This window comes from Castor canadensis, chromosome 3 (assembly GCF_047511655.1).
Source record: "Castor canadensis chromosome 3, mCasCan1.hap1v2, whole genome shotgun sequence".
NCBI lineage: Eukaryota > Metazoa > Chordata > Mammalia > Rodentia > Castoridae > Castor > Castor canadensis.
The window spans coordinates 150258305-150273257 of record NC_133388.1 but is presented as its reverse complement, the minus strand read 5'-3'; the positions used below and the strand labels follow the sequence as shown (position 1 = coordinate 150273257).

General features: G+C 37.4%; 1 protein-coding gene across 1 annotated transcript in view; it reads left to right on the top strand.

The window, feature by feature from the left end:
- Positions 1-3229: 3229 nt before the first annotated feature.
- Mmp16 (matrix metallopeptidase 16) overlaps positions 3230-14953 on the top strand; it is a 252970-nt gene continuing 241246 nt past the window's right edge. Inside the window, exon 1 of the mRNA XM_074068801.1 lies at positions 3230-3963. Coding sequence (XP_073924902.1) covers positions 3832-3963 — 132 coding nt within the window. The 5' untranslated portion in view covers positions 3230-3831. The remainder of the gene's footprint in view (positions 3964-14953) is intronic.

Genomic DNA, 14953 nt, shown 5'->3' with positions numbered 1-14953 from the left:
AAAATATGAGAATTTCTAGAAGATGACTTTTCACAGAGTTAGCAAGCATGCAGCAAAAGTAGTGAAAACTTAATTATTTTCTTTCTCCTACAAATTCCTTCAGAGGAAAGCCTAAAGCCTGAAATATGGCACACAAGATCCTTCCTGATCTGACCCTTTCACATTCATCTGCACAACCTCTGACCTAGACCTTGCTTTAAACATGCCCTACTCGTTAGCTCTGACAAACCACTTGTAGTTCTACAGATGCGCTCTTGCATATTCATTCCTTACTGCTCATAGGTCTGAATTGTCCTTCATTTTTTTATCTGCCTACTGAATTTTTTACTCACTATTCAAGATTCCAACCAAGAATTACTTATTTTGTGATATTTTCTCCAAGAACCTTAGGGAACTTCTTCCATCCTTTACATAGCATCTTGCATATGTAAAGATCAGAGTCCTGACATACAGTCTTGCAATAATTATTATGTCTGTCTCTCCCACTGCATTATGAAACCTTCTGAGCACTGTCCCTGAAATGAAACACTATTTTATTTCTCCTAGTTATTTTAGAGAACTGAACACTTATTCATTCATTACTTATTAGTGAATTCTACTAGTAGGTTTATTTAATATTTGTAAATAGTTTAAAATTTTTGTTAATCATACATTTGAGGTTGCCTTTTGAATTTAGAATTTCCTGTTTTCAAATTGTTTTATCCCTTTAGGATTGCTTCATCAAGCATAGGTTTCCAAGGGTACCTCAGTAGTCCAGGCCTTATGGTTTGATACCTGGACAAAAATCTTGCTTTAGTAATAATCTTTTTGGACCTAGTTCCTTCCCCTGGCCAATGTCATACATAATTTTGAAGATACTTCTCCCTAGAGGGGTATCTATTCCTAGTTAAATGGTTTAGCAATCCTCAATTGCCTATTTGATTAAATTTTAACTCAATATTGAATTGCAAGCCCCTCCCCATAACTTATCCTCTATAAATACTGATCATGCATCTCTCTCTGTTTTTCTTTGATACGTTTCCTACAGTAAGAAATTCCTCCTTGCTGATAGTCTAGCAGCACTCAACTTCCATTCTACCTCCTTGAGTGAGTCTTCTCATATTCTGGCTCATTTAGTTAAGGACTTTGCCATTTAGAACTGTTTTCTTATGCACATCTGCTTTATCGCCTCTTCAATACTATCTCAAGGATGAAGAAGAGAGTTTAAACATTTTTTGACATACTCTTTTTTTCTCTAATTTTGCATCTTGCTAAATATAATGGATGCATAATACAATTTCTTGGTTTACCGACAAATATTTCCCACCACATTTTGTTACTTCACATTGGCGCAGAAGACTGTGTACTTTTTATTAAATGATCTTTCCTCCATGCTGTCTTGCTCTTTTCATGAGTCTTCTCCAACCAATGGATTATAAATTTGTTAAGAGCAGGAATGAATTTCTACATGGAAAGTCACTAGACTGTGGTAGATTCAGCATCAGGAAACACAGGTCTGAATGCTACACCTGTATGATTTTCTGGAAATTTTTCTTTTGTTAACATCATTTTTGTCATCTGTAAAATGAAAACAAAACCCTAAGGGGTAGTGTGAGAACTAAATGAGATATTACATCTGCAAGCATTCTGCAAATTTCAATATACTATGCAATATAAGGAAAAGCTTCTTATTACAACTTAAAATTATTTGTGGACAGCACATGGTCATGCCGTGCACAGGTCAGATGGTCCAAAAACTCCCTGACAGAATCAAGTCAAATTGGGTGGGTATATTTGTTAGTTTTTAAAGTAATAGCTAGAAAAGTCCCATTCCTCAACTCCCCCCACTTTCAGTCTCATACAATTTTTACTGCAGTTCAATACAATTTGGGAAACTATTTTTCAACATTTTCCATATGCTTCCAAACATGACCTCTCCTAGTCTTACTTCTAGCTTTACCAAGTCGTCTATGAAATATGCCATGTCAATTCTCTCTTCCTCCTCACAATGGTAAGGTAACTGTCATACTTGAAACACTATTCTTAACCTCCTGGTGGCCTGCTTTTCTTTCCCCTGAGTTCTTCCCCTCTGCTGGCTGCCAAGGAGAAACACATTTATTGGCATTGCCCCCAAACAGATGCCTGCTTCACTCCCTTCCCCCTTTCTCTTCAAGCCAAACCATCACCTGCCAAGGGCTGGTGGTTGCTGCCTCCCTGGTTCACCAACTCACACTGCTGCAGCTCTAGTCCTTTTTGGCAGCCTCTTCTGAAGTTCCCCTGTGCCTCTTGCCAACAGCCTCCCCCTCTAGCCTGCAGCTCTGCTTGCTCCCGCCAGCCTCTCCCCCGCTAGGTCTGCACGCAGCCTCTTCCTCCCGCCTCTGCCAGCTGCTTTACTAGCCTTTCCTAAGTGGCTCCCTCTCCATTCCCTAGCTCTCCCTCTCAATCCTGCAGCCAGTTTTCTTCCAAGGCCCCCACCCTTTGGTCGAATGTTTTGTTAACACCAAGGACCACCTCTTCTGAGCTTCAGTGTGTGTGTGTGTGTGTGTGTGTGTGTGTGTGTGTGTATTCACCATTCACTTGGAAAGAGCATTTTCATCCAGTTTCTGTCCCTCACCAAATAACTGTGCCTACTCCCAAGCCTACAAGGCAGAGTGTATAACAGGCTTCAGGGAGACATCATAAACTTGGCGGACCCCAACAAAGTTTGGGTGTTCGGGGCTTGCTATCTCAAGGTGTCTAAACTTGGTCAGTCCTGCTAACTGACACAAGCCCCAAAGCAGCGGACAATAACTGGGGCACTCTTCCGATTCCCAGCGCTCCCGATCTTCTCTATTGAGGATACCGCTCGCTCTTCAGAACCAGGCCTGGGCCGCTCCACAGGCGCCAGTAGAGTCCATAGTCTGAGCCCCACCCAAACTCCTGCTGGGAAAGGGCGCACTTGTTTCTAGAGGCGCGATGGTGGAGGTGGGGCGAGATGACAGGATGGATTCGCCTGGGTTCCTTAGTTGCCTGCCTCCAGGATGAGAGGTAGGTCATACAGCAAGAGCTCCTCTCAGATCTGGGCCCTTCTCACCGGCTGTGTACCTCCAATTCGCCTTACAGTAGCCAAGAAGCCTTTATGAGTCTTTATGAGCCGTCTCCTTTAAGGAGCGCGCGTGCGTGTGTGTCGGGCTGTGCCTGCTTGTGTGTGTGTGTGCGCGTGTGTGTGTGTGTGTGTGTATGTGTGTGTGCGTGCGTGTGTGTGTGTGTGTGTGTGTGTGTGTGTGTGTGTGTCGAAGTGTGTGCGCGGGTGGGGGGTACGCGCGCGCGCGCGCGCGCGAGGGCCCCAGGAGCCCGGCAGACCCCGGGAAGGAGGAGTTATGTAGATTACGGATGAACGTTCTGGAGGGGAGCGAGAAGGAGAGGAAAGGAGAAGCAGAGAGGAGAGAGCCAGGAGAGGAGGAGGCCCTTCCCGCAGAGGCTGGGGGCGGTGGCGGCGGCGGAGTAGGCGGTGGCGGAGGAGGAGGAAGACGCGCGGGCTGGAGGCGGCGGCAGCGGCGGCGGCTGCTGCTGCTGCGGCTGCGACTCGGGGCTTTGAGTCGGAACCGCCGGTGAACTTGGGTGCCACGTTCTGGGTGATCGACCCCCGAGGATGGTGAACACCAGCTGCCGCTGACCCTGCCTCCGCCTGCTGCTTCTGTGGGCTGCTGAGCGCGGGGCCGCGTCTCCTCCCCTTGCCCGACTGTGGGTGAACCTGCAGGCTCCTTACCCACCCCGAGGACTTTTTTTTGAAAGGAAACGAGGGAGGGAGGGAGAGGGAAAGAGGGAGAAAAACGAAGGGGAGCTCGTCCATCCATTGAAGCACGGTTCACTATGATCTTACTCACATTCAGCACTGGAAGACGGTTGGATTTCGTGCATCATTCGGGGGTGTTTTTCTTGCAAACCTTGCTTTGGATTTTATGTGCTACCGTCTGCGGAACGGAACAGTATTTCAATGTGGAGGTAAGAGTTCAAGGGCTTCCTTCCTCTCCCCTTGCCTGGGCTGCTCCCTGAAACATTTCGCTCACTCTGGATCCTGGTAGCTCAGAGTAGCCAGGTCTCAACACATTGTTTTCTTTCCAGCCGCCGAAACCCTTGTTGAGTTTCCCTGTCTTAGGCGATGGATGCCTATGAGACCTAAACCGTTATCCCCAGCAGCACAAAGCACGATGCTGCGCGCCCAAAGGCACAATTGTAGCTGGTCCATGCTTCTCACCCAGGGAAGAGGCAAAGCCCTACATACAGCAAACGTGTAGCTTAATGAGGAACCTTGATTTTAGGATGGATAAACAGCTCTGCAAACACAAAATTGATTGCTTGGCATCACGTGCTGCCTTGGTATTGTTCCTGAAATCTTTCTGTCTGTGATTGGTGCCTAACAAAGGAGGTTAAAAATCAAAGAATCTGGAGGAGAGTGTGGGAATACTTGATATGTTTAATAACATTACTTTGTGATAAAACACTTGAGTAGACAGAGGCTTTTTCTCATGTAGACATAACTTAATACACTGTAACTAGATCTGGCTACACAGAATACATGAAATCCATCTCTTTTAAAGTGTCTTCTCTCCCCCTCCCCCTACCAATTGAAAACAAACGCGGCCCCAAGTAATAGTTCAGAGGTGTGTTTTTAATTTGATTTCACACACTCATGGTAAAACCGAGAGGTCTCAGATTGTCATTTGTTTTACCATGATAGCTTTGGGAAGAGATGGCACAAAGCAAAAGGGCACTTAAGGATAAGGACTTGTCAGACCTCTGCCAAAGTACCCTTGCTGTCATGAACTCAGCAGTAAAGCTAGCAATGTGCAATAAATCAATGGAAGTGTGCATACACCTGGGCTGTGACACAGGTTCATTACACACAAGGTGGATACAAAGAGTGAGTTCTAACTCTTTGATTAGCTCTGAAGGCTTTCATCTCAAAAGAATTATGATAAAGTCTCTAGGAGCAATGTGACTTTTCCTCTATATTGTTGATACAATAAAGCTTCCTGTCATTTTGTTGGAGATGTGTGTTTACACAGTACCAGGACTTGTTGCACAGTATTTGAACATGCTTCATCTAACTGATTTATATACAAAGTGTGCATAATAAATGCCATGTGTGTAGGTATATTCTGAATATAGCTGTTTATATAAACTGTCCTTAGGAATTCATGTACTAAGTGATGGTGCAGAAACAGTGTATTTGAGAAAGTAAGAGCCATTAACAAATGACTTAAAGAAGTTTGCAGATGTTAAATATGAATATGTTACACTGAACTCCAATTTGAAAACCAAAACAGTTTAACCCTTTAAAACATACATTTTGGCTTTTTTTCCATAAAAAGAGAAATGGAAGGGGTCTGAACGTCCAGACTTTTCTTGAAGACAAATTATATGCCACAGATGGATTTTTGTACCTGTCATTTAAATCAAGAGATAATGTTGAAATGAAGAAATAATTAGTTCATAAACTGGAGAAATGAAAATGGCAAGCTATTATTTAGAACATTATAAGCCTATTGCTTCAGAATGGTGATGGAGGAGAAATGGTGGTGAGATGGGGCAGAGGGGAGGGTAGACGTCAGTGCTAAGTTGTATCTTGCTTCCTTTGGCAAGGAAGGAGAGCCTGGAGTTGATAATTTGATAGGTACCTGCTTGGGGAAAGTCTTTGATTTGCTTTCAGAAAATGGAATAGCATCAGTGTTTTGATGACTTATAGGTTAAACATTGATTTGCTTGAATTTCTTTATATTGGAATTCTTCAGTCAGTTCAAGGAAAAGTTACACTACTGGAATGATTTTGAATTCTAATTATCTTTTTCTTCAAGATATATGTGAAGCAATGGCTCACGAGGAAGTTATTTTTCTGTTTTTTAGAATATTTGTTATTTCATCCATATTTATTGCACAGTGCAAAGATTTAAGTGTAACAGATAAAAGTCATATGACCTTTGAGACCTTATAAAAGCTTATTTAACACAAAGGGAATTTTCTAATGATTTGGAGGAGATTATGTTTCATAGTTTGTATTATTCCCAAATACTTTTGTAAGATCTAGAGCACTTCTTTTATCAGAATTATAAGCTTTTTATGTGTAATAATAACTTATATTTTTTAAATTATAAAAATCAAAATATTATGAAAAACATAGGATGACAGGGTATTTTCTGATGTGAATTTTTGCCTAATCCACTTTTATTAGATATTTGTTGAGACAGTAATGGAAAGAATATTCCATTACTTCCTCTCCAGAAGAGGCACTTATATTGTGTTCCTTATTCTTGGTTGCAAAACATACATACTGGGGATGCTTTACTTGACTGATTCTCAAGGACAGTCTTAAAATAAATAGTAATGATACCAATCATGCATGAAGCTCATATGATCATATTTTTCCAGTAAGTACACCAAGTTATTATAGTTAAACCGAAGCTTCAGAAAGATGCTTTCTATGCTGACAGCTAAGATTACAATGTTTTATTCATCACTGAACTTAACAACTTGTGGTACTCCTATACTTTTCATCTCTATGATTTAAGGTTTAAAATCTTATTTTTCCTTCTGGAGGAAGGGTTGGATAGAGGTATTCATGTTAACTCTTTCCTGTCTGATTTTTAAAACAATGAACATTTGGAATTTTCAGTTATCAGACTGGGAGAACATTTTTGACAGCTTATGAAAGCCCATTAAGGTGAAAGAGGACTTTAAAATTTACTTTTGTGGCTGTTGTTTTTTTTTTTAATAAGCAAAAAGGAATATCTTTTTTAATAAGGTTAAATACTATCAAAAGTAGCTCTGTGGAAAAGATCCAATACAATTCTCTACATGTATTTTAGGTAGCACACTCATTAAATGTCAATTTTCAGTATAGTCATTTAGATAAAGATTTTGGCATAGCATTGGATCTCTTTTTGGGGATTAGCTTTTTTAAGTGTGTAATAATTGGCATGATGCAAAGAGGTTGCCTTGATGATATTAACTAAAAGTCAAAAACTACTGTCATTGGATAATAGCCTGAATCCAAGGTGCTCATTGGTCAGAAACAGCTAAATTATTTACAAAGAGTTATGATTTTATTTCTACTCACTTAATAAATACTTTTATCCCTAAAACAGTTATATCATGTTGGGAGTTTTCATGATTTGGGGGCTTTATTTTTGTGTACTGCAAACATTTTTGTTGTGAAATTTGAGATACAAAGTAGTTCATGCTAGTAATAATTCATCAACTTTGATGATTTATTAAATGTTAAATAGATGAACAAAATATTTTTTATTGATTTTTATACAACAGCACACATTTACAGTGAGGAACATTTTAAAATGCCAGTTTAATGGTAATATTAAGACAAGAAAACTCCAAAAGATGCCTGTGTCAAAGCCTAGAAAGATGACTATACTTCTGTGACAAAAAAATCCTGATTACTCAAAAATTGATATTTTTCTTCCTAATTAAAGAAAGAAGAGAGATGCTAGATCCCAAATAGATCTTTTATGAAACACATTATGAATTGCGAGTGTAGTCATTTTCTAAATTTTTCTTAAAATGTGTTCATGTAACTGATTTAGGACTTGCTCACTTGTGTTAGGTTTGTCTGCATCTATCTAAAAGGTCAAAGTTTGCTTGGGGTGGCTTTGTTCTGTGTGTAAACTTGGCAAGAGTTGATCATGAGACGTTTCAGACATGAGAAATGCATTTTACAGATTTTAACATTGTATGTGCTAGTCAGATGCAGTGCCACATGCCTATAATCCCAGATTTTGGGATGCTGAGACAGGAGGATTGTTTTTCTGGGTCAGCCTGATATATATAGTGAGTTCAAGGCCAGCCTGAGTTACATAGTGAGATGCTGGCTCAAAAAACGAAGGGCTTGGGATGTAGCACAGTGTTAAAACACTTACCTAGCATATTCAAGGCCCTGAATTTGATTCCTAGCACCATCTTTATTTGCTTGAGTGATCAAGATGATGCATTATGCTATTTTCTCATGGAAGTATTGTAACAGCATACCTCCTTTAGTCAGGGACTCTCTTTACTCCATTTCGTAATTCTCTATTGTAGCATGGTATGATTGATTAGCAGCAGGAGCTGTTTCACTAATTCATAAAGATTTTTATCTGCTGCAGGATTGCAGGTTTATCAAGATGTCTCAAATATGCTCACCATTTAAAATGATCCTGATGCCCAAAAACAGTGATAAGGAGATCAGAAGCCTCCATAGTAAAAAGGTTCTGTGGTTTTTCCCCTGTTTCTCACCTTGATTGTGCCTTTCTCTGTTAGAGTTGCCTGGAGAGGTTGTGCCCAGATTGGGAGTTACTTAGGAAACCCTTACAGTTGTGCAGATGTACAGCAAGGTAAATTTCTCCTACTGGCACCTTGAGAAATATGCTATAAACCAGGTCCAAATCCATCCATTCAGTCTCTTCTCCCCTATGAAGTAAGAAAAAACTTTGGTTCAATGACAGCTTTCATATGCCTGGAGTCAAGTTAAAAATGATAGGTTCAAAGTTCTTATGCTTTCTTATTCTTGTTATTTAGTTATTAACATATGAAAAGTTTAATATATTGTTTAGTGGTGTAATTATTTTCTCTGAAGCTGGGTTAATCAATTATTGTTTGTAATTTACTTTTCTCACTGACCTACCCGATCAACTCAAACTGTGCTTGCTCAGAATATTTGGTAGAGGACCAATCAGAATTTTTTCAGGACAAAACAAATCCATGAAATATTTGAGTCAATACATTGAGTTTGTTCAATGTTGAAAGAGAATGATTTCTTTATGATATTTCAGGAACTTTCTGGCCATCTGGCATGTATAGTTCAAATTGAAAATGTTATTTTTCATGTTACCTTCCATTGTACCTTATTTTAAATATATACGAATGTGTAATTATATCCTTAAATTCAATATTTATTTTGGAGGAGTGTAATAATGAAGACCACATATTCTGGAATTAGATACACTTCCTTTTCTTCAAGTTAATTCATCTCTTGTAGCCTCAGTCTACATATCTGTAACAAGAAGATACTGAAAATATTTTCCTTATCAATTTGTTTTGATAATTAAACAAATATATGTATACCATATGTACATATGAATATATGTGTTATAAATGTAACTTGTAACATATCTTTACATGCTTAGACAATTAACACATTTTATGTTATTATTAATAGAAAATAAATGTTGATGAGGAGTTAATTGACATAGCATCTAATTACAAAAGTCTATCAAGTGAGACATAACAACTAGTCTAAAAAGATTTTATTTAAACACCTTTTCCATTTTTAAAAAATGCAATGTTTGGAAATCAACCAAGCTGGCATCAGTACATTTTCTTCCTCCCATGGGTTTTTCTTAGATAGTTTAGTTCGGAAATGTGATTTTCACATTTTGTCTTGTCATCTGTTACTATCCTAGAATGTCAAGTTCAGCTCACACCTTCTATTACAAGGCTGATTTTGCCGAAATATGTTCACTTTTTCTAATACCATGGAAATTAAATAGGCCTTTGTAATTCAGTGGGCCTGTCAATTTAGACAAGCTCAAGGCCCAACTGCCTCCTCTCTGTAGTAGGAGTAGTGTTTACTATATAACTTAGGGCAGCTCTATGTTATATGCCAAGTTTAGAACATGAAGTCTCTTAAAAATTATTTATAGAGGAGAGATGGGGATAGGCCAAAAAAGAATGTTTTCTACAATGATAAAGAAAGCTAAAAAATCATTTGCATATAATGGCTGAAATGGGAAGATAGCTAGCAATATAATGTAATTAAATATTGGGACAGAAGTTGAAGGCATCTTGCACTAACATAGCTTTAAACTTGGAGAAGTAATTTCCAGGTAATTTTTGGTGTGTGTGTGTGTGTGTGTAGGTATGGGGGATGTACATAATTACCATTTACATGTTTACATTTGGGGACAACTTAGATCACAAAAGTAGGCAGAATTTTCCCTGAAATGGATATTATGAAGGAATATAGGGTGGATAATTTACATCTCGTATGTGTTATCTTCTGCAGTGTCAAAGGATGTTTTCATTTTGGAAGCAATCCTCATGTTCTGCTGAGTAGTTAAAAACACTGGCAGCAAATGATATGTAAGTTTAAAACCAATTTTTGGCCAAGGGTAGCAAATTTTTAAAAATTAATGTTAAAAACATGGCTTAATGTTATTTTCAAAAAATATATATCATTTACAGGTGGTATTTCAGTTATAAAAAGGCAAACTGTAATAAATACAAAGTTAAGTTTTATCTCAGTTTTTGAGGGAATGATATACAAATACTTCGTAGTTAAATGAAGCACTCACACTGTGTGCTCCACTTACCGATTGTGGACAATAATTCTGATACAGCTCTTTGAGAGTTATTTTGTTTCTAACCACACATTTGAGTTTAAATGTAAAAAATTAGATTGTATTTGTTTTATAAAATGCACAGTTTATGTGAACAATGAAAAACTCCATGCTGAAAGGATAAATCTAAGTAATGATGTGTTACCATCAAATGTTCTTTTGACTTTTTTTAGGAAAGTTATTTGTAGATTTTGAGGTTATTCATGAAACCATACTTGATTGTTGCTTCCTGTCATTTACCACTCTGAATGGATATTCTTTGTCTTAGTGTTTCACCACAAACATTTGGCATTGTGCATCCTTGGGTTTAGATTAGTGGAATAGTATCTTGAAGGCCACATGCTAGAAGTGTAGCCAAGAGAGTAGGAGTAGTGTCATTGTAGCCACTAAGTTTTAATTAAATATGACCTCTGGGTGCAGTATATAAAAAGAGGCTAGAGGGAGCTATTGAGCTGTTTATTAAGGACTCCAATGGCTTGCAAGAACTTGGTTTAAAATCAAGGATGTTAGATGCAATCAGATGTCTTGAAATGACTCATAGCCAATCATAGAGATTTTTGGAGAAATCATTGAAAACATAGTTGATGATTTTAGATGAAATCTGGGTTTACTGACAGACACTTGGTACTAGTGATTACATGTTTGATGAACTAAGAAGGAAATTAGCACTTCTTTGGGTGAAAGAAGTTCTCAACATGACAGTATGATAGAGAATGTTACAATGCAGGACTGCTTTATGCTTTTTTTTGTATGTGTGGAGTAGGTCACTGCTGTGACCTACTGCTGTGGCTTTTGATGTTTAAATAAAGTGACTAATGAAATAATGGTGGCCTCACAGATGAGAGATTAGATAAATTTAATTTGATAATACCTTTTATATTATGTGTCACAAAAATCCAATTTCAAAAGCCCATGAAACTAAAGTTAGTTTGTCTTTTAATATCTAAGGCTTAACTGAATGAGTACTTTTCAGTGAAAGCAGATTTTTAAAATAAAGTGTATAGCTGTGCATTTTTTCAAAATATGTAAGAAATTATCTCCAAAAGTGTGAACCAGTGTGGTTTATTTAAATAGGAACCTCAGAAAAATTTGATCAGATTATTACATGACCTATGTAAGCATTATATGATGGAAGGAGAGGGATAAAAAAAGACATTCAAAAATGCGTTAGGGAATACCAAAATTTAATTAAGATATTATAACATATTCACAAGCATCATTCAGTTTTTTAAAAGTTTTTTGATCTAGTAAGTTAAGAGATATGGATAAACGAAAATCTGTGTCTAGACTGATATTCTCAGGAGAGTTACTCATTAGAATGCTGTATTCAAATGACCAATCAAACCCAAATAAACTACTCATCAAAATGTAACATTCCAGTATCTGTTTTAGCCACACATAAACTGAGCAGAGTAAATATTCCTTTTTTAGGAGAAGCTGGGTACTTTCATGAATTTTATTTCATGTGCCCAAATTGCATGATGTGATGTCAGTGAAAACATTTTTCCATGGGAACTTTTCATAGTTGAATTTGTACCATATGATAATGCTTCTCCTTGTTTATAATGGTTGGATATTTGTCTTTGTTTTAGGCTTATAATGCCTGTGCATTTGTTCTTTCTTTTAATAATTGTCAGCCTGTTTTTTCTCATGGTCTTACTTATTTCTTCTAATTGGGGTCTTCAGGGACCTCGTAGTTTAGGTATATTGCAGGATCCCAGTCTTATAAGTTGGGAAAATTTTGTGAGAAGCCACATGCCTACTCCTTCCCTTTTTCATTGTGAATAAAGTGAAATTGGTTCAAGAAGCTTACAGAAGCAAGTGCAAACTCAATGGTTTGCATGAAATTGAGAGCAAATTTACAAAAAGTTCTAGAGCTGACAGGATTTTATGGGTAAAATCCCTTTTGGAAGTTTGACTTGTTGTCTTGCTTCTGTATGACAAATTCAGTGTAGTTGTTTGTTCCATGAAAGATTCAAGAAGATTACTTAAGTAGCCTTTGCCTTGAAATGGATATGTGATCTTTATTGCTTGTCTGTAGTGCAGGTTTTGCAGAGGCAACATTGAGATGATGCAAGCAGTCACCTTTGTCAGTAAGCATTTGAGTTCCTTCATTCTCATCTGAGGACCAGAAGTATAGATATAGCTATATTCTGCCATTACATTCTAATTAGAAAAGTATACAATAACTAGTAAAATGGAATTACCTGTAATTTAATTACAACTAAATTCCTCATTTGAAATAACAATAAAAACAGTGGTAATTAACAATAGTGGAACACTTGCTATGTGCCTGCTAGTGATCTAAATATCTCATACATATTAACACATGTCATACTTGTTATAATCTTGTAAATTACCTCTACTGCATCTCTTTTGCAAATGAGAAGTCTGAGGTACAGAGAGGCTAAGGAACTTGACATAGCCGTATTGCTATGAAGTGTTGAAAGGGAATAGCTAGAATCAAAGCAGGCAGATTGGATACAGAACTCAGGTTCCTAACCAAGTCAATATTGGCAAAAATTAACTTCCAGATTCCCTCTAGAGACAGTATGATCCATTGCTAACATCTGCTGTACTCTATACTGAAAAGAAGCAATTAATATGCATAATAAAAAATGATGGGCCTATCTTGAGCAAAGAGTCTTACCTGGAGTAAAAACTGAGTAGGCAGCTATTAATTGGATTGGTTGATTAAAGATTGATTATATGGTGGTCATACTTAACATATAATATATAGTTTTGCAACTGATTGACTTTTGTGATTTAATTATTAGAAAATTTGTGACCTATGTGAGGCATAATTTAAAATTACATACAATATTAGATCAATTATGATATCTTATTTCTCAACTAAGCTTGCCATGAAATGTGATTTTCAAAGGATTCAAGAAAATTTGATCACATTCTAAGGTTTAAAGAATTGAACATTACAGAAAATGTAAAGGAAAACTAGTATCAGGTCAGTGCTCTAGAACCTTGCTGGGGAGAATTTGTATATGTCTACAGATTGGCATGTTTTATAAATTTTGACTTTGTTGTTTCTTTATTTTGTTGGATAGAAGTTACAAGAAGATGATTTATTTAAAAACTACTTAGTTGTAATATAAAGGGTCATTTTTCAGAGGTGAGTTAGGTACTTCAGAAAATTACCATGTCCCCACTTTTTGTCAGTGGCATGCTATCTGCTTTTGCTGTACAGGGGATGGAAACTTCAACTTGGTGGTTGACCAATGGATATTAAAAACATTTTCAGGTCTTACGATTGCTACTGAATGTAGCTTTCAGGACTCGTATAATTTATTCATTAGTCTTTCAAAGGAGGACTGTTTCTAAACCAACTGACAGCATTAAAAATCTAGGTGATATTGCAGATTTTCTCAGTGTTAAATATTTATTCAGCTACTTTCTCACTTCCTGTAGAGGCAGTCTGGCATAATGGTTATGTGTGAGAGCTTTAGAAGTCATGCTTTAAAACTTTATCTATTACTTTCAGACTATGTAAATGTAAATGAGCCAAACTATTGACTCCTTGCTCCAATTTAAACACACGTAAAATAGAAATAATAATGCCCAACTCAAAGTTTGCTGTACAGTTAAAGAGTTAAGGGATATCAGAAACAGATAAAGTAGCAGGATTCTTATTTATTCCCTCCAACCCCAAATAACCAAAAAAAAAAATGGATAAAATATATGGAACAGTGACTTTTCAAGTCACTGGACATTGGGGAACTGAGTGACTCATCCTTAAAATATGTGAACAAATGAGGTGAGCCCTGCAGATGACAGTCCCAATTTATCAGACTTGAGAGAGTTTGCAGCCACCCATAAGATGGTGTTGAGATTGAGGTAGATAGGCTCCCTGAATTAAGAAGTGGAGCTGAAGTTTGGGGAAACTAAGATTGCCAGGGTTTGTGATCAGAACACTGGAGAGGAGAGAATTGCAAGGGGGAAAACACGAGAGATCTGCAGCAGGTTCTCCTTTATAACTGTGACTTCCTGTGATTTAATAACTGGAGGGGCTGGAAAAGAAGCAGCCAGAAGGACGAGAGGGAACAACTCCTAGTGCTCATGAAGGGCTGGCAGTAGTGCCTGTTCCATGACCACCAGCCAAGATGGAAAGCCTCATCTTTCACAGGGCCTTGGGTAGAGTACTTAACAGCATCAGTAGTAGAAACACTGAACTGAACACTGTGTGGTTCTGATTAACAAATCTTCAAAGGAACATGTGACAGGATAAAGTTATTTCTATGAGACTTACTTAGTAAACACTGGAAACAACAGTGCTCAACAATATTAATTGGGCTACAAAAATATAAAGCACCCAACAAGGAAAAATTAATAAATGGCTGCCATCTGATAAAAACAATCATGCATGAAAAGCACAAAAATTATGAAGACTCAGTATATATATATATAACTTGATCCAAAACTGACACATTTCATAGAATTAGCAAATAAGAATATTAAAACTATATTCTCTTGAAGTCCCAAAGTTGACACATGGAAGGTGTTTTTTAAGAGATCTAAATTGAACTTCTATAATATGTGAGATGAAAGATAAATCTGAAATCAATAGCTGCTTGGTTATTGCTGAAGAAAAACAG